This window comes from Aspergillus eucalypticola, assembly GCF_003184535.1.
Source record: "Aspergillus eucalypticola CBS 122712 chromosome Unknown BO83scaffold_1, whole genome shotgun sequence".
NCBI classification, from domain to species: domain Eukaryota; kingdom Fungi; phylum Ascomycota; class Eurotiomycetes; order Eurotiales; family Aspergillaceae; genus Aspergillus; species Aspergillus eucalypticola.
Window position 1 is genome coordinate 1 of NW_020290275.1, and position 19128 is coordinate 19128.

The window sequence follows — 19128 nt, forward strand, 5'->3', positions numbered from 1 at the left end:
TCACTAACAGGCGTCGTATACCATGTCGAATCATCCCAATTCAGAACATCAAGTTTCGCAGGGAGGGTATACACATCCCTACTCAGCACGCCTCCCCACTCTCCTTCAACAATAGTCTCAGAAAGACCACCCCATCCCACCCCCCAACCCAAGGAACAATAGACGTAACCTTCTTCGCCATCGTCGGACCCATCACCACACCCTTCACCTCCTCATTATACAACCTCTTCCCATCCAACCAACACATCAACAACAACCACCCTCCCTCCCCCCTCTTCACACCATGATTCACCACATACACCTCCCCACTCTCATAATCCACCGCAACATGCACGCCCCCCCAACCTTCACCCCATAATACGCGCCCCCTCTCTTGAGATAATAGTCAATCAATTGCCAATGTAAACTCGGCCACGCACTATTCAGCATCCAATACGCCACGCCCGTCGCCGCCCTACCCCCTCCACCACCAGTAGTAGTAGTAGTAGTAGTAGTAGTAGTAGTAGTAGTAGTATCAGCACCAAGTCTATTCTGCCTCACCGCAAACGCCTCAAACTCCGCCCTGGTAGCCTCAAAATCCATCACCTGCGCCAGAAACACATACTCCTCCAACGACGTCGGCTTGCCGAATCTCCCCCACAGCGCAGCATTATACACCCCCCTTGTATGGAACTGCGATCCAGCAGGAGACATATGATACATCTCTGCATTCTTGTCTTTCCACAGACTAGATAGTTCTTCCTCGGAGAGAAACCGTCGCAGACTGGGTAATTCGGGAGTCCCTACACCCGCGCCTTGCTCTGAGCCGAAGCCGTATGCTGCGCCAAGGCGCTCCCCGTACCAATAGTTGGGGGGGACCCAGTCGTACGGGCCGAGCATTTTCATTACAGAGGGGTGGATGCGGGCAGAAGCGGAGGAAATGATGGGGGCGGTCCAGTCGGAGTGGTTCAGGGCTGCGGTGTAGAGGGTGGTGGCGCGGGGGTTGGGGGGGTAGTCGGAGCCGAGGAGGAAGGCGAGGATGCAGGGGTGGGGTTGGAGAAGGAGGGCTGTGTGGGTGAGCATTGAGGTGGCGGTTAGGTAGTCTGTGTTTGTCCAAGGGTAGTTTTCTGAGAGGTTGGTGTTGTACTATCGTATCTTCTGTTAGTGTCGGGCGGCCCAATAATACTGACTCTAAGTAACCATACATTCGGAAGCTTAGTGATAGAACACTCGTCCGCACTTACTTACGAATAGCTGCGCGGCACTATTCGGCCTTACTTCTCTTCTCTTGTCCAAGACCAGTTGTCCTTAGATAGTCATTAGCCTGATATCCCCTCGACCCAGTTCGACGGTACGTATACCGGTGAAGCTAAGCTAACCGGGACAGGGAAGCGATCCTAAGGTTTGACAGTATTACTTCTGATACAATAAGAATCAGATAGTCCTGGTAACTGAAGAGGAGAAGGATAATAATAATAATAAAAATAATCCTTTACCAGATACTCAGCTATAACTATCAGACAGAGTCAGAAAGCGTCCGTGTTATAACAATAATCAGTTCATCCTGTATTAAGTGTATAATATATATAGCTAAATCTAATTCTCGTATTTCTACTGTCATTAACTCTTGTATCATTAGATATCTTCTGTACAGGATTACTTTGGATGTAAATATAATACTCTAAAATACAGCTAAAACTGTATAACTTATGCAATCTACTGACTTCCCAGTGTTTGTCTAGTTTGCCAACCCGCGGGCTTTGGCGAGGCCTTTCTTGAGTCTTAGTCAAGTTTGTAGACAATTGAATAAAGCTATTTTAACTTCTTCCAGAGATTGACTGACCCAATGTCTTCATACTTGCCGTCGGGACCCTATTCTAGCGAAAAATTGCGCATGCCAATCTCCTGGCCCTGATACAAGAAAATGGACCCAACGTGTAGTTATGTAAAATGTAAGCGCTCTCGCCTACCATTCGTAGCCAAGTATATGTGTGGTGTAGAAGGCGTGCTTTCTGAGAGATAAGTTGTTTTGGCAAACCTCGGAGGCGGAGCAGCCGCTCAGCATCGATCATGTAGCATCTTGCATCCTGCTGCTGGCTACTTTACTATTGAAAGCTCAAAGTGTTGAGTCAGCTTTTGCAGTGTTACCAATACCCGTATTTTTCCTGATAGACAGATCGGGTCTAGATCTCTAAACTTGTTCCATGGATCAGGTAGATAAATCAGAACCCAACCCCAAAGCTTGGCGGGTTGGGGCCAAGATCAAAACTTACCCCATGGATCAGGTGCAAGAACTTAGACCCGATCCGTGGGATAGTATTTGATTTTCTGAAAACCCGACCTAATAACCTGCTCTGACCGAATACCCCGCGGGTTCAACCCGACCCTATCCAACACTAGAGATGATGAAGTCAATAGAATTACAACTGCCAGTGAAAGTCCGCTGGAGAAGTACCTGGGTGCTCAGGAGTTGGCTGCTGGAGTCATCCAGTAGTAGCACTTTAATCAAGTGCTCAATTGACCTGTCCAGGGCGGTACAACCCCCAAGTGCCCAGAATACCCACCACCCCGCTCGTCTTCAAGAGAGATTTGGACAGGCAAACGGGCTGGGATGGTGGACTTGGAGGAAAAAGAAAATGCGTGATCACCGATACCTTGGTACAGGCTTGGTGGGTGATTCCTGTCCAATTGGAAAGAGTGAGCCAGTCAGTACAGTATTTGCTTGAGACTAACAGGGGGGCGCGTCTTCACTAAAATCTCCAGTCCAATGAGAGCCACGCGAAGGGGGGCAACATACTTCGTAAGCAAATAATTACAGCTTTAGTAATCTTGTCTCTTAGTATGATATATTATAATAACTCAAGTAAGTTATTGCAGCTGGCTGCATTCTCTAAATTAGCAAAAAATAGTAAGTCTTATTATACCCGCAACCACCCTCTATACAAAATCAACCTTTACCAAACCGCCTTTACCTTGTCCCTCAGACATCCTCTTGTTAGATATGTAATCCAAAATAGCCGTCAATCTCTATAGACCTATGTGCTAAACTATGCAGCCCATCGCGCGAAGACCACCAAATACACGCTATTCTTCTGCGGAGGGGCGGTGATCCCCGCTGTCTTGTCATCGCAATCAGAAAAAATCCCTTGAAAATGTCAGCATACGGGCTGACAGATGCAAATGGCGCATACTGAGCAACAGAAGAGGAATTTTTAAAAAAACCTCATTCGCTAGACAGATGCCACAAATAGCAAGACTAAGCAAGTAGCCTGCTGAGAGCAAATTAGGATTGATGATATGTCACTTAGAATGCCAGCGGGAGGAAACTAGTAGGAAGTCATCATCTTTTGAGCATGCCTCATGTTGAGTTTGTACACTAATGCCTGCCAGAGAGTCAGAAGGGCTTATAGACTCATATTTTGATACTTCTATTGATATAATTGTTAGTTTCATAACTACCAACTGATAATTCTAGTGAGGTGCAGCACTATACCAGACGCCTTTCATCAGGGAATGTCATCCAAAAAAGTCGGGCTACCTATTCTACATGGCAGGCCGCGGAGAATCTCAATCTGTCCGAAAGAGGAAGTTTGGACCGTTTTTGATAAAACTCCAATTGGATCGGAGCGGCCGATTTTGTTACAGGTGTATGCAGCTATCAGGAAAATACGGACATTTACACTTGCTATACAGGTAATACTCGGGATAAGATACAGGATAAGCCTTGCAAGGTTCTTCTTGATATCACTAAATTTCGAGTTGTCGGAAGGGCCAAAAAAAGGGGCCGGATACAAAACTAGCGGAGTAGGAATTGGCGTTATTAATCATGCGCCTGACACCCGACTCAAAAAAGAAACCAGTTCCGAGGGCTAAATCGAACAAGGTAGTGGAGAAATTTTCGTGCAAATTCGGCAGTAAAAAATCAGACATAGTTTGTATTTATGCATAAAGCCTGACCATTATAGCCCTGGAAGCATACAGTTCGTGGCTATCCGATAAGGAACATCACTGCATCAGCTAGCCCTTTTATTCCTTTACTGTGCAGGCGCCGACCTACATTCAAGAAATCCTCCATGATGCTTATTACTATGTATCAATTCAAGTGCTCGACTTTGTTGAGGAGGAGAGTGCATATCGGTCCGTGACTGGGATGGTAGTTGAGGAAAGATTACTAGTTCACACAAGATCGTGACCCACCTACATGTCCTCTGCACTTGGCCCGCCGGTGATCCAACCATATCTTCCCGAAAAACTCCGACCAATGAAGCTCCAGTATCTACTCGTACATATGAAATGAGGCTGCGAGAACTCTTTCGTGACTACACAGTAGATGGTAGAAATCTTGATTTCTCCACAACTACTAGCGCTGCATGCCTATGATTTGGAATTTGTGGAATCCAACCAATCACGACCTTGAGTGGTCTTAACTGAGTAGGGCCCTTATAATTCAGCATGACTTTCTCGTAGATGGTAAACCCTTCATATCCTTGTCAGTTTCTACCCAAGGCTAAATATAGTACATCGAGCCGCAGACAATCTGGGACCAACATCATTTATTAATCAAAGACACACGGATGATTGGTTAGTTAACCAGCAGAGCTGAGATGGGGATAAATGATACAGCTGAAGTTAGAATATAGCTAGAAGGCAGGGGAGCATTTGACATGTCTCATTTCATGAGGCCCGATCCGTTTGCCGATCAGATGCTCCCCGCATCAAATAACCATACAGCAGTTCGTACGTAGACGAGCAGGATTATAGCTGCATGCGAGAACCCCTATCGCGAAAATCATGCCCGAAGAGGGGATTCTTTACCACTGACACCAATAACTTCGAAGGAGACGGCCTTATCAACTATAAAAAGCTAATGGGATCTCCGCATCCAGAGTCTCTGGCCCCATGGCAGAGGTGCAAACCCTTCATCTGCTGACGTTGGGCAGACATCACACTCAATACTTTGATATTTAATCTTTGCAGAGTTCTATGACCACACACCATGCTCGGAATGCTTCCTTGGGCTATGGGCTATCTTCTCATTCTTCTTCTAGCACCCAGTGTACAAGCATTCAATAAAGTCCACACAAATTGCACTCTTCCACCCCAACACGCCAATTTCGTGACAGCGCCGAACACCCGTGGCACTTTGCAAATTCTATGGTCTTCTCTTTTCACCATCCTCGCCTGTACCTGGACTGTACTTCATCTCAATATCCCGAAATATAGACCAAAACCGACGACAAGCGGCTCCAAGGACCTGCTGAAATGGATGGTTGGCAAGTATCAACAGCCAATTATATGGTTCCTAATTACTGTACTAGCCCCGGAAGTTTCTTTCGCCAAGTACTGGAATGACCAGGTCCAAGCGCATTCAATCTTTTGGCATTACAAACAGAACTTCGAAGAAAAAAATTGGACAAAAACTCATGTTCTGTTTGTAAATATGGGAGGGTTTGCGCTGCGATACACTATCGATGAGAAGGATACATCGGGCTCAGACAAGGGAGAACAGAATCCGGAAACCCGAAATAACATCCAGCCTGATGTGGCCGCCCCTGCAGAAAACGAGACGTCGATACAAGGGGGCTCGAATCAATGGAAACAATTCACTTCAATATTTGCCCGACAAAGAAAAGAAAAGGGAAAGCAAGCGAATATCATCATACAGAATCCCGCACAGAAGTTCGAAGATATTTACTACCTGACAGCTACCGAGGCTCTCAAGATTATGTGCAGCACAAACACGACTATACCTGGGCTAGAGGATATATCCGTGGAGGAAATCAAGGACCGGTCCAAAACAGATTCATTCATGCGGATCCTCGCTATCGGACAGATCCTCTGGGTGATTATTCAAATTATATCGCGAGCAACATATGGCCTGGCTGTGACCCAGTTGGAAGTCACCGTGGTGGCCTTTGCAGTATGTGCAGTGGGAATTCATATAATGAATAATGGGAAGCCCAAGGGTGTCAATCTTCCAATTGTTTTCAACTATTATGGAACGAGGGAGGAATTGAAGGAAGAGCTTGCGACTGCTCAATTGCCCATTCCCGATGATTCACATAAGAAGTGGAAGTTCTACAAATGCAAGTACTGCAACGCAGAGAATGGCACGGGCATAACTTGGGACAATACGAAGAGCACCAGACAAACTAGCAGTGAGAACAATAACAGAAACCATGGTTCCGAAGACAGTCACGACTTGGCTATCTCTCATTCCGACGCCATTAGCAGCCAGGGCCATGAGACAAATGAAGGTAGTGGAAGCAAAGAGACAGAAACTCCCGCAGTTACTGAGAACGCGTTCTGGGGGAAAGTGACTCACACTATAATTGGAATCCAATACTTCATCGAAGGCACCTCGGGACCAGGCGATCCGGCAGGCAATGGATTCACTAAAGACTTGAACGATACTAATGGTGTGCTCACCTATATGACTATGTTTATCGGCGGTACGGTTTTTGGAGGAATTCATCTTATGGCCTGGGATTTTCAGTTCCCCACTACAGTGGAGGAATACCTTTGGCGGGTGGCTGCAATGTGCTGTACTGCTAGCTTTGTACCATGTACATTGCTCTTTTTTGTACTTCTCGGACTCTATGAAGCCCAGAACATCTTACTTCTCTCGCAAAAAGAGTCCAACATTTCTCCACCTGGGGATACCGGAACCGAAGACGCTACCTCCACAGTCTCGAGCGCCATCCCCTTGCACGTTGTCTCAAATCTGAAGACAGATATAGACGCCGGACTTGGTCTCAGCTCAAATAAGAACCCTATTCAGGAGTCAGAGAAATTGAGACCCTTGCCTTCGGTTTTTATGAAAGACGAAGAATCACAAGCTCCGCCGCAACACCGCCATAACCGAATCTTTGCATTTGTTAGCTTCCTCCGGCTCATACGACTTTGTGCACCTCCGCTTTCATGGTTCAATGCAAAGCTGCTAATTCCATCGACTCTTGTTTACATTATGGCGAGATTATTCATTATTGTCGAGATGTTCAGAACATTGGCCTTTCTGCCAAGTGCGGCATATATTGCTACTTGGTCTTCGGAAATTCCTGATATCAGCTAGATATTTTATCTTAGTTAAATTGAGACTCTTCTGCGATTACCAGTAGAGTGGCTATACCTGACCGTTATACTTTAATCTATTAGGGAAAATACAGGTATTGAGTCACACCACAAAACCTGCTTCTAGACTTTGAGTTTTTGGTATAAGATAAAGCCAGCTTTCAGCAGTTCAGTACTAATTTCCAAATATTGTTTTTATTTTGTTGATTTTACATCGGCCGATACTTCCAATTAAACATAGCGCCACCCGAGCCACTAGTCCTAATCCGAATTATCAGACCACGGGCCGAAAATCCAGGACTCAACCCATGATTACAGTGGGATGTGAAAAGTTATTTGGACACCTTGTCGGAAGGGGCCGTGCGCATGTTTGACCGTCTACTACACTAGCTATAGTAAACTAAACTAAGGCATCCCCTGAGCTGTCCACGCGTTGCACGTTTTATGAAGCTATTCAACTTTTCAAGATGCCACAAGTAGTGTTGGATTGGGTCGGGTTTTAAAGAAAGATGAATTCCAGCCGACAGTTAGTATACTCTATGACAATAGTCTGGGTCAGGGGTTAGGGTATAGAAAGGGAGGGTATACCTCCCACGCCTCCCACTTATCGCAACACTCCCATCCCGCTAACACCATGATACCCATTCTATCAGCCAGATCATAGAACTGTGGGTGTTCGAGTTTTCCCTCCAGTCGGATCGTGTTGAGGCCCATGTCGAGCACAGCTTGTAGGAGTGTGCGTACACGGTTTATATCGAACCGGAGGAATATGTCAGGACTGTATCCTGCGCCTCGGACGTGGAAGGGGTAACCGTTGACATTGAACGAGACGTCTTTTTCGTCTCCGTGGTCGGTGAATGTAGCTGTGACAGACCGGATCCCGAATGAGCATTCCGCTGTATCAGATAATGTTCCGTCATTGAGGGTGAAGTTCGCAGAGACAGTGTACATGTCCTGTTTTCCCCAGGTAGCCGGCCACCATATCTTTGGATTCTTGATGGTAACAGCTGCTTCAAGTGTAGTAACTTCCCCCCCTTCGTAGAGTGACAGCTTCAGCAAACTGCACTCCAGAACTAATATCATCAGTAGAATTATCAAACACCCTCCCCCCAAACACTCCCCTAACACCCCCTCCCCCCAATTCCTCACCCCAACCCTAACCCTCACCTTCACATCCTTTCCCCCACTACCTCCTTCTATCTTCCCAACAACCACCCTCAACCCCTGCACCGCAACCCCATATACCCTCCTAACCTCCACCCCCCTCCAAACCCCCATGCCCTTATCCGGCGGCGGAGGATTCCAATCCGCCCAGCCAATACCAAAATCCCTTATATAATCCACGGGGTACACCTTCACTTGCACCTCATTCTCTACCCCCTCTCTTAGCTGTGGGGATATATCATATTCCTGGCCATTATAAGCCCCAGATATAGAACCTATGTGGGCATTGTTGACGAAGATGTCCCCGCGGGAGGAGATGCCGTGGGTTGAGAGGATGATGGTTGTATTTGTGTTTGTGTAGGAATGGGAATGGGGCAGGGTGAGGGTGGTGGTGTAGAGTCAGGGGGATTGGAAGGGGGTTGTGGGGATGGTGGAGAGGGCGGTGCTGTGGAAGAGGGCGGATTCGTTGTAAGGGGGATGATGGGGTTCGGTTGGTTTCGGGAGTGGAGGAGGGTGGCGAGGATTGTGGAGTGGGAATCTGGGGTGGTGAGGTTTAGGTTGAGTGTGTTTGGGGTGGTGTTGGTGTTGGTGGGTTGGATGTGCCAGGTTGGGATGGTGATGCGGTTTCCTGGGTCGGGGATGAGGGTTGTGGCTGTTGTTGTGGTGGTGGTGAGGAGGAGGGATGAGTGGAGAAGTAGGAGGTTCATTTTGAGTTTTTGAGTATAATTTGTAGGTGTGGATTGGGGGCAAATTAGAGAGAAAGCTCAACATTTATATTGCCGTAGTGAAGGAAGGCATCACACCGACGTCGTCATATATTCAGCTCACTGCTAATCATTACACATTCAACCGCCATTTCCCACCCTGCAGTCCACTCGCCTTACCTCCCACTAACTGCACCTTTACCCCCCGGTCCGAGACTAATTGTCCACTCACATCCCCCAGCTCCACTGAGCCAGTCGTTCCGTTCGGCGTGATGAATGACAGTTCCTGATATCTACCCCCAGATCTGCTGAAGCTTGACGCGAACGACCCCAGCCGGGTACTAAACCCAGCTTCAACTTGGGTCAAATTGCCCGGCTGTGGCTTGTACAGCCAGGTCGCACCCGCTGGTCCGGTGACACGCAACCCGGCCGTGTAGATAATCAATGCTGACGTCGGGCCCGTGGACCAGCCGTGCGCGTGCGACACTCGCGGCGTATTGGTGTACGGCGCGTAGGCTAGCGATCCGTCCGTGGAGTACCCCTCGATGAAGGTCGAGTTGGTCATCCGCGGGTCATCCAGCATGAATCCCCACTGCAAGCGCAGTAGATCGAGTGCGCGGTCGGGCTGGCCGGCCTGGTAGTGGGCTTGCAGCTCGAATCCGCCGATGAAAGGCGACACGGTTGCGCCTGCTTCCGGGGCGGGTGCTCCGTATGGGCCCCAGCGGGCAGCGAGTGATTCAGAGACGATGGCACTCTGGTTGGCAGAGAGGGTGAGGTTTGCCTTGACAGCCCAGGAGTTGCCGTCTTGCGGGTGCAGGGTGGTGGTCTCATTGTCGGTGTAGAGGCCGTTCTTGTCGTCCCAGAGAAGCTCATTCGCCACTGTCTTGATTCGGGCTGCAGTAGCGGTCCAGTTCCTGATGGGTGCGTTGTCATTCAGAGCCTGGGCGAGAGAGATGGCATCATTGAGAACATAGTACAAGATTGCGTTCGCTTCGATGTTCTGTTCTCATTAGCATTGCACTCATTGATGTCCAGGTATATACTTACATGTGCCCCCATGCCGAACCTCAGCCAGTCCGCACTGGCTGTGATATTGGCCAGACCTGTGCTGTCCACGCTCGACAACGCCCATTGGACGCCCTTCTTGTATTGACCCCAATACCGGGTCAACCACGCGCGATCCCCAGTGTATTGATAGTAGGATGCCGCTCCAACCAGGCTGTGCAGATGGTAGGTGAAGCTGACCGTGTCGTAGAATGGCTTTCCAGCATAGGGAAGTCGGCCATCGGGTTTCTGAAGAGCATACAAAGATTCCAAAGCCGTGCGGACACTATACAGGTCCTCGGTACTGACAGCCACGCTCTCCAAAGCAATGGACATATCACCTGGCCAGACAAGCCGGTCACGTTTGGCTCCATCCGTCAAGGTACTGCTGCCATTGGTGATGGTGTAGTTGTTCCACCACTTATCCGTCTGCGGAAGTGTGATGGTCTCAGAGGAGGTGATGACGCCCAGTCCCACCAAAGCGTCTCCTGTAGTGGGATCGATACTGCATAGTTGTAAGGTATACGCACCGGCATACCAGATGCGGTTGAGAAGTTCATCATTGCTGTGGAAGTACCCCGTGTACGCACGGAGATCCTGCGTGGGAGAAGCCGTATAGTTGATCTTGACGCTGTTGAGGGAGACCGTGGCGGTGGTGTTGCTAACAACGGTCATATACCGGAAGGCACCCCGGTCGTACTTCTTCTCCACTGTATACACCCCCGCTCCCTGTCCGACAGCAAACCAGAGCGGAGTGTCAAGACCCGCATCCTGGGTAGCATCGCATGCCTCGTTACTAATCCACATACTAGACTCGGTGAAGGTCACGCCGATAAAGGCGGACTCGGAGGAGGCGGAAGCGACATCCACAGACACGATACCAGCAACATTGATGCCAAAATCGTATGTCACTGACGAGACGCCGTTGAAAGTGGCCTGTCCACCAGCACCGGTCAAAGCGGCCGCATTGGTGACGGAACCGTTCACCTGGCGAACGGACGCAGGAGCCAAGTCACGAGAGCTCGGGGCTAGAATGTACTCCTCATAAGGTACAGCCAACGCTTCAGTGGCCAGTAAGGCCGGCAGCAGCCAGGAAGACCACATTGTGATGAGCTTGTGACTTGGGTGTCTCAAACTGGCTTCCTGCACGGCTAAATATCGGCCATCAAGCTCAGTCGGTACAATAACAGCCGATGGTAGCAACGATCAAAGTTATCGGTAGATCATCCTTCCGAGCAATGACGCATATCCCAGGTTCTCCACTGTTACTTGGTTCGGGGTGATGGACGGAAATGACGCGCGTGGGGACGAGGTAATCGTGCTGTTGGCTGGTTGGTAGATGGGCTGCAATGCATGACTTGGCAGACATCGGCATGTGGGCAGTGGATCGAGGGAACGAAAAAGATGGGTCTTAAAGATGAAAAGAGGAGACAACGAGGAGAAGAAGTGGAAAGAGGAGACTCGGCAAGAGAGACGGGAGACAGCCGGAAATGCCGAGCATTGCCTGATGGTGTCTACTACAGGGTCTGTTCGCTGCATTCCCCACGGGGGTCGGGTTAGCCCGTCGCTGAAGATCCACAACACCCGAGGTGTGCCGCGCGGTACCATGCAGAGAAGAACCTACCAGTTCATGTATGTCAAAACCAGACCAAATAGATTTAGCACGCGCAAAATATAACTTAGATACATTTTAAAGTAAGATAACGCCCCAGTTGTCCTATCCATCAGATCCATCATAGGTTTGCATGCGGATGAGTCGCAGATGCATTATCGCTGTCACTCAACAGACTGCGACGCACACCCGCGGCATTTAGTGACGCCGCTCTATGAATAGGGCTGCTCCCTCGGCTGATGGGAAACAAATTCGCCTGGCTGACGGGCGTCTCAGTCATTTCACGACCAGGAGCAGTGTCCCGGGCCAGATCTTGGTGACTTCGATGCACCCCCTCGCTGGCAACAGATCCAGTGTCATCAAGCAGACTGCCTTTGTTCCACATTTCCGGAGTCCCCTCTCCCCGAGCAGTCGTACCCAGTGCATCAAGCTCCGTGATCAACTGGCTCCCCGACTTGGCAAAAGATCCTCGGTCGTCCCGCATCGGTCGATAGCGCAAGTCCGGATCCTTGGAGAAGATGGCGTACACAGAACTGTAAAGAACAAGGAAGAGCAGAATCAGTGCAAAGGCGGCATTGTATACAAAGAAAACGACACCCATCACACCGGTTACGATGCCGGGCTGGTCGAAGACGTTGGAAAAGAAAAGCAACAGAATGGAATTCAAGAAGTTGATGGATGCGATAGCAATGTTGTAGCCATTGGTCTTTTTGTCCATCCACGGACGCATGATACTAATTCCAATAAGCGCCGAGGTCTCGATAATGACCATGGCCACCGTCTGCACAACCGGCGCTGGTTGGCTCAGACTGATGAACATCGCCTTGACGAAGATATACAGTAGCGCGAACACGAGGAAGTAGTAGGCGGTGGCTCGGTAATGCACGTACAGAAATCCCAGCTTGTTCAGGCAAGCCTCATCTGAGTAGAGGATATAGGCTGGGTTTCGATGCATTGCTACCGACCTCCGTGCGAGGATGATGACTCGGAAGGCAGCCCAGCCTAGCGTGCAGATCATGGAAACTAGCATAACCACCGCCAGGACGACTTCGGCTGCCGAATCATGCTGCGTAAATTCCCACAGACAAAGAACACACATTTGCGGAAATCCGATGAAAATGAGTCGGTAAAGGATTCCCTTGGACACATGAAAATCTCCAAACTTGTCGGTTTTGGTCTTTCCCTTCTTCGCCAGGAAGCGGCTTCCCACCTTGAGTAACCCGACGATGATCATCACCACCGCGACGAAAAAGACAAAGAAGATGAAGCCGTTGAGGAAGATGTTGGTGCCCTCAATGCCGGCCCTGAATCCCACACGATCAATGCCCCGCACCTCTGTGGTCCCGGTAGTGGCGGTCTCCGACTGAGCGTATTGTCTTTTGAACACATTGATAACGCTGTCCAAAGATCGCTTTTTGAGAACTTCAACAGACGTAGTCGAGAGCTCCGACAAGACAGTCGACGGCGTACCACCGGTTGCCCTCTGGTACCAGGTGCAAATGGTATCCAAGAACTTAACGTGGATGATGCCCATGCTCCATTGCATGTTCTGGGTCCATGCTTCCACGATCGGCGGCATGTGGACCGAGATCATCCCGAACATGGCCTGTGATTGCATGAAGCTGAAAAAGGCCAGCACGTTAGCGGCGACATGGGCAGCAGTGTTCGAGTTGCCCAGACCAGCTGCGACAGCTGAAGCGATAAGCCCGACGCCTGAGATCACCGCTGTCGTCCATCCAACTCCTTTCTGGTAGACTGTTTTCCCATTCGACAAGGTCGCTTCGAGACATGTAATACTGGTGCCGGTATCTGTGGAATTGATGTAAACCCGAACGGTGGCATCAAGGTCTGGCACAGTGTATGCGATACCTGCAAGATTGTTAACGCTAGACGATGAATCAATGCGCGGGATACTACAGACCCGGGATCCGGCGCACCACATCTTCCGGGATTTGGATTGGGGTGTCCTGAACTTTGATGGCACCCGCGCTCATCGGACAGAGACCCTCTATATTCATTTTACATGGGTCCAACGTCTCACCATTCAACTGGTAGCCATAGACGTCGACGAGAAGATCGGCAGTGACTTTGCCGGAGATGGCGGCCACGCCATCGAAACTCAGAACCAAAGAACGATTATCGGGAGTGAAGCGGACGCTGAAGTAGGTGGCAGTAAAATTGTTGCTATCCTGGCAGATATTCAGAGCATTTGATTCAATGAGTCTGGTTGCAGCGGCCAGCGGTGCTGTGGACGCGAGGAGGGCGCTGGTAAGGCACGTTGACCAGCGCATTCTCACGTCTCACTTTAAGGGGAGGGTGGGGAAGTGAAGATAAATGGGAACGAATGACGGGAATAACTAGCGATTCCGGATAACGACTGACACCAGCGTGCTATCTGACATGTCGTCAAATGGCTGGCAAAATAGGAAGATGCAGCAAACTGTGGTCGAGAGTAGCGAAAGAGTTGACGGGAGGAAAACGAGTGTCACACGCAGGATATAAGTCTGACGGGGACATGAAGTTGGCAGAGCGAGTGGCGCCGGAGGAAGAGGCCCGGCTTTTCTCCATCTGGTTGGCGGGCTTTGCAGGTGCCAAGCGGGTGTCAATGGATTGATTCACACAGGTTTGCCTACAAGGGACTAGGAGGCTGTTGGTTGGGCTCAGGCTTTGGTGCTGGACCCTTTCGGGGCCGGATCCCCCCCCAGCTAAATTTAGACCGGATCGCCATCCAACGCTGACTGAGTTCCTCCGGCGCTACCACCAAGCCTGCCACCAATCGGTTAGTTTAGGAAGAGACAATGGTGCTGATGAACCGTTACGCGGTAGAGAGTTGGCGCTTTGATACTGCATCGAGCAGATGCCCCGATGGCTCTACCTTTGATTATGGAATGATTATTGCGATCCTACCAGGTACCCGTCTTTGGCCCTAAACAGGATGATAGGGTCCATTCATTGCGCTTATTTGAGATAATGGACCGCTGATCATCCTGACAGTTAACCTAAGATAAGCATCGGGACAGGCGGAACAGATCAAATCTCCTTGCTTGAGTGTGGTAGGGCGGATGATCGTATGTTTGGTGTTTTTATGATATAAAGTGTTGGAGTAATTTGGGGTAATCTATACAATCTGAGTACGGATTGCTGTAAAGAATCTAGCTTAGTCTACAATTGAACGGTGATAAGCAAAAGAAGAGGGGGCATGGCTTAAAAGACAAAGAAATAGGACCGGATGGTAAACAACAAAAAAATAAAAAAGGGATAAAAAAGAATGGGACGAGCCGGGCTTGAACCGGCCACCTCCAGATCTTCAGTCTGACGCGCTCCCAGATGCGCCATCGTCCCGTGGTACTTATTACACCGGTCGCTTTAAAACTTTATATTTTAGGGTTCTTTGTGTACTTGATTCATTGAGCCATGTCTGCATTGACTTTGTACCTCTTTCCACTAATATTGTACCTGATACTTTGGCCCTATCCATAGTTCATACCCTTAAATGAAGCTAGAATCTGAGACGAACTTCACCTTGAGCCCCACTCGCTGGAAATTACTTCATGGCTGATCTTCAGCACTGCCCCATTATATATCAGATGCTGCTGGTGTGAATGTAACATCAATTATCTGATCATTAGGCACCAACAATCCCCAGCGCTTGTCATTACGACTGAATAGTAGTAGCGACAGGATCTAGACAGTACAGTGTTTCACCAGGCGGCTAAAGAGCCTATCTGAGCAATAGCACGATCAATGTCCGATTCATCGGGCGTTCCGCTGGACCCTGATTAGAGTATATATTACAATCCATCCTATGAACTTAACATATATAGAAAATGTTGCGAATGCTTTCTCATAATCCTCTCATACATGAATCCTAATGACCAATAACCAACCCATGTATGTCTCACTACCCCCGTTTAAAGTCACAACATGTGAGCTCCTTCTGGCCCCATCCAAGTGGAGAAGAAAAGGGGCCCCAATTGCAAATAAGCAACAATCGCCCGTTAACCCAACCCATCCACCCGCTTCACTTATCAAAGTACTGACTTGAAGCTGACACAAAGAAAGAAATTTCAGAACAGACTAAATACAACACAGCCACTCGCATTCACTTCCAGATTTGTTGGCATGATTTGTTGTTGTTGTATCCCCTGAACTGCGGGGTAACATGGCCAGATCACAGATTGAGCCTTGCGTACACCTTACACCTTTATCTCCAGTGTAGAGCTTTCACTCCATCTCCCGAACATCATCTATATCCCACCACCACCACTACATCTCAATCACCACCAAGTAGCACCATGCCCAAAGCTCCCCTCCTTAAGGGCCTCCTCCTCCCCATTGGGGAAATCCCTCTAGACAGCATCCACCCCGACCCCAATATCAGCTGCACCAAGAAGGACCTGAAAACAATCACATCCTATAACCTCCTCCCCAAGAAGGAAAAGAGCATGGTAGTTCCAGGTAGACCATCACTCTCCCCACCCTCAATCTACATCTACCCTCATCCCCAGTATTCCCCAAACCAACCACCAAATACTGAATAAAAACCAAGGAACCCCCTCGATCTACAAACCCCCCACCACCCCCATGCACATCCCCCCGGACTCAGGAAAATACATCCTAGACCCCAACAGCCTCATCTTCCCCAACTGCACCTTGGAACCTCTCCTCCGCGCCATCACCACCACCACCACAACCACCACCGGCAAACCCAAAGTGAACCTCACCACAACAGACCTAATAACCGACCGGCGCAACCTCCGCCTCCTCCTCGGATTCGTCAGCTCGAGCAAAAAGCCCTTCCGAATCGACGTGGAAGTAATCCACTCTACCGTCCTCCTCTCCCTCTGGACAAGCAGCAAGACAAACTTCGTAGGTCAATTCCAGGGGTACGGCCACTCCTTCGAAAAAGCCGCGACTTGGAACCCGCGCTACGTGCGCGGGAGCATCATCCATAACCGAGCGGTGCGGTATACCCTCGGCGGGATACATATCTTGCTGAGGTATGAAGTGGATGCATGTATGCCTGGAAAACCACCAGCGCCAGCACCACCACACAATCTCACAAATACTCCCACCAATACCAATCATCAATCCCCCCCCAGCGGAATCAAGGTAATACATTCAGGAACATTGGTCCACCCACACCGAATTATCGAGATAAAAACCGGGCCAGTGAGTAAACGCCTCGACAACTCGAAGAATCTAGAGCAGATGTGGTTTTCCCACACCCCGATTCTATGTACGGGGCAGTATCAGCCCGATGGGACGTTCCTGCCGGCAAGGGCGCAGAATATGGAGAAGGAGGGGAGGCTGGAGCAGTGGGAGAGGGATAATGAGGAGAAGATACGGAAGCTGGTTAGGGTGTTGGAGATGGTGTTTGAGGTGGTGAGGGGCGTGCCGCATAGGTGTGCGTTGGTGCATGATGGGGATGGTGTGTTGAGGGTGTATCAGGTTGATGAGAATGCGAAGGGAGGGTTGGGGAGGGGGGTGCCGAGGGATTTGAGGGCGTTGTGGGATGTCAATGTTAAGTAGAGGGGGTGTTCGGCTGGTTTGTTGGTATGATGATACTACTACTTATGGTCGTTCTACTACACACTACATAGATCTGACCGGTATTTCCATCTACCGTACAGCAGAGAGACATTTATAATCATCATGTCTAGATCAATATTATGGATATCATACAAATCTCTATCCCGAGCATCGCTAACTTTTGCCATAACCAACCATCCCAGAATAAACAAAAACGCCTACAACAATGAGCGAAGAACACCGGTCTGCTCCAGCACAGCCCGGCGGCTGGTGCCACCAACGGCATCCTTCAGTTCAACAGCACGCTCGTAGTCCAAGCAGGCCTGGACGCCCTCATCAAAGCGGGCATCCACAGTCTGCAGCTGCTCCAGGGACAGGGTGTCCATGGGCACGTTGTGCTTCTCGGCCAGGGCAACGACACGGCCAGAGATGTGGTGACCCTCGCGGAAGGGCACACCCTTACGGACGAGGTAGTCGGCAATCTCGGTGGCCAGCATCTCCGGCGCCAGCGCGGCGGTCATCTTCTCGGGAATAGTAGTGAGGGTGGAGAGGACGCCGGTGGCGATCTGAATGCTGTCTCCGACAGTCTTGATGTGGTCGAGCAGGGGCTCGACACTCTCCTGCAGATCCTTGTTGTATGTAGTAGGGAGACCCTTGATGGTGCACATCAGACCGGCCATCTGGCCAAAGGCACGACCGGCCTTACCACGCAGAAGCTCCAGGCTGTCTTTGAAAAAGTCAGTATAAATTGCGTTCAATTGTGATCTTTGTCACTGACCTGCGTTCTTCTTCTGAGGCATCAACGACGAGCCGGTCGAGTAAGCATCGGACAACCGGACAAAACCAAACTCCAAGCTGCTGTAGATGATCAGATCCTCCGCCCAGCGGGAGATCTTGAGCATGAAGGAGCTGCCCCATTGCATGGTCTCCATAGCGAAGTCACGGTCGGCCACAGCGTTCATCGAGTTGTAGAGCAGACCATCAAAGCCAAGCTCCTTGGCCATGGCCTCACGGTCAATCTGGAAAGGGTTGCCGGCAAGGGCACCGGTGCCCAGAGGACTGCGGTTGACGCGCTTGATGACCTCCCGCAGACGCTGGAGTTCGCTGGCAAAGGCGGTCGCGTGCGACAGGAGCCAGTGGCTCCAGCGGACCGGCTGGGCCTTCTGCAAGTGGGTGTAACCCGGCATGATGTAGTCGAGTTCAGACTCCGCACGGGCAATGGAGACCTTGACGAGATCGCACAGGAAGCTCTCCAGCTTGCGCAGTTCATCCCGCAGCCACAAGCGCATGTCCGTGGCAATCTGCTCGTTACGGGACCGGCCGGTGTGCAGCTTGCCTCCAATCTCCTTGCCGATGATCTCAGACAAACGGCGCTCGTTGGCAGTGTGAATGTCCTCGTCGTTCTCCTTGGCGACGAAGGTGTTGGTGCTCCATTCCTCGGCGATCTGCTTGAAGCCGCGCTCGATCTCAGCGAACTCGTGTGCGGTCAGGATGCCGTTCTTGTGGTTGGCCCGGGCGAAGGCAATGGAGCCAGCAATGTCCTGCTTCCAGAAGATGCGGTCATAGGGCAGGGACATGTTGTACTGCACCATCAGGGGGTCGAGGCCCTCTGCAGCCGGAAGTGAACATTAGCCGCTGTCCCAATGGGAGGCATTGAGGGGTAATCAGTGTACTTACGGGTGAAACGACCTCCCCAGAGCATGTTTTCAGCGACAGCCTTGTTACCGCTCATTTTGACGTGTGTGTAGTGAAGAATGGATGGTTGGAAGAGAAGAGAAGAAGAATGGACGATGTTGATAAAGGACAGCGATGGGACTGGCTGGCTGAATTAGGCAAGTCTGAATCACACCTGGTCGTGACTGTGACTCCCGCCCAGCGACATCGGGGACGCTAGGCTGCTTCCAGATAAGCGCCTGGGGCCAATCAGCGCTTTTCATGACTCATCGCTGAGGGCTTCCCCAGTCACTAGACTAGAGGCACGTGATCACCCCGCGCACAGTCAGAATGCATCGAGATATTCAG

General features: G+C 50.2%; 8 protein-coding genes and 1 non-coding gene across 9 annotated transcripts; 2 read left to right on the plus strand and 7 right to left on the minus strand.

The window, feature by feature from the left end:
• Positions 1 to 288: 288 nt before the first annotated feature.
• Positions 289 to 1062, minus strand: BO83DRAFT_383865 (uncharacterized protein; the record flags this gene model as incomplete). Its single annotated transcript, XM_025532566.1, has 1 exon — positions 289 to 1062. The coding sequence occupies one exon, from the start codon at positions 1060 to 1062 to the stop codon at positions 289 to 291; it is 774 nt and encodes a 257-aa protein (XP_025393019.1).
• Positions 1063 to 4984: 3922 nt separating this feature from the next.
• On the plus strand, positions 4985 to 7051 carry BO83DRAFT_442474 (uncharacterized protein; the record flags this gene model as incomplete). The annotated part of the gene is made up of 2 exons (XM_025536416.1): positions 4985 to 6173; positions 6252 to 7051. 2 exons carry the CDS (start codon positions 4985 to 4987, stop codon positions 7049 to 7051), a joined length of 1989 nt encoding a protein of 662 aa, XP_025393020.1.
• A 554-nt stretch (positions 7052 to 7605) lies between these two features.
• BO83DRAFT_442475 (uncharacterized protein) lies at positions 7606 to 8138 on the minus strand (the record flags this gene model as incomplete). The annotated part of the gene is made up of 1 exon (XM_025536417.1): positions 7606 to 8138. The coding sequence occupies exon 1, from the start codon at positions 8131 to 8133 to the stop codon at positions 7606 to 7608; it is 528 nt and encodes a 175-aa protein (XP_025393021.1). The 5' UTR covers positions 8134 to 8138.
• A 351-nt stretch (positions 8139 to 8489) lies between these two features.
• Positions 8490 to 8933, minus strand: BO83DRAFT_442478 (uncharacterized protein; the record flags this gene model as incomplete). The annotated part of the gene is made up of 1 exon (XM_025536418.1): positions 8490 to 8933. The coding sequence occupies exon 1, from the start codon at positions 8919 to 8921 to the stop codon at positions 8490 to 8492; it is 432 nt and encodes a 143-aa protein (XP_025393022.1). The 5' UTR covers positions 8922 to 8933.
• Positions 8934 to 9051: 118 nt separating this feature from the next.
• On the minus strand, positions 9052 to 11066 carry BO83DRAFT_302929 (putative alpha-L-rhamnosidase A; the record flags this gene model as incomplete). Its single annotated transcript, XM_025527167.1, has 2 exons — positions 9052 to 9918; positions 9966 to 11066. The coding sequence occupies 2 exons, from the start codon at positions 11064 to 11066 to the stop codon at positions 9052 to 9054; spliced, it is 1968 nt and encodes a 655-aa protein (XP_025393023.1).
• A 601-nt stretch (positions 11067 to 11667) lies between these two features.
• Positions 11668 to 14034, minus strand: BO83DRAFT_18 (transient receptor potential ion channel family protein). Its single transcript, XM_025526467.1, has 2 exons — positions 13496 to 14034; positions 11668 to 13443 (listed from the first exon to the last, which is right to left on the minus strand). The coding sequence occupies exons 1-2, from the start codon at positions 13863 to 13865 to the stop codon at positions 11696 to 11698; spliced, it is 2118 nt and encodes a 705-aa protein (XP_025393024.1). The 5' UTR covers positions 13866 to 14034; the 3' UTR covers positions 11668 to 11695.
• Positions 14035 to 14843: 809 nt separating this feature from the next.
• Positions 14844 to 14916, minus strand: BO83DRAFT_t20. The gene has a single exon. It is a non-coding gene; the product is annotated as a tRNA-Phe (tRNA).
• A 902-nt stretch (positions 14917 to 15818) lies between these two features.
• BO83DRAFT_350943 (uncharacterized protein) lies at positions 15819 to 17106 on the plus strand (the record flags this gene model as incomplete). Its single annotated transcript, XM_025528921.1, has 2 exons — positions 15819 to 16032; positions 16124 to 17106. Exons 1-2 carry the CDS (start codon positions 15870 to 15872, stop codon positions 17104 to 17106), a joined length of 1146 nt encoding a protein of 381 aa, XP_025393025.1. The 5' UTR covers positions 15819 to 15869.
• A 98-nt stretch (positions 17107 to 17204) lies between these two features.
• On the minus strand, positions 17205 to 18922 carry BO83DRAFT_373853 (argininosuccinate lyase ARG4). Its single transcript, XM_025530057.1, has 3 exons — positions 18784 to 18922; positions 17885 to 18715; positions 17205 to 17833 (listed from the first exon to the last, which is right to left on the minus strand). The coding sequence occupies exons 1-3, from the start codon at positions 18836 to 18838 to the stop codon at positions 17325 to 17327; spliced, it is 1395 nt and encodes a 464-aa protein (XP_025393026.1). The 5' UTR covers positions 18839 to 18922; the 3' UTR covers positions 17205 to 17324.
• Positions 18923 to 19128: the final 206 nt, after the last annotated feature.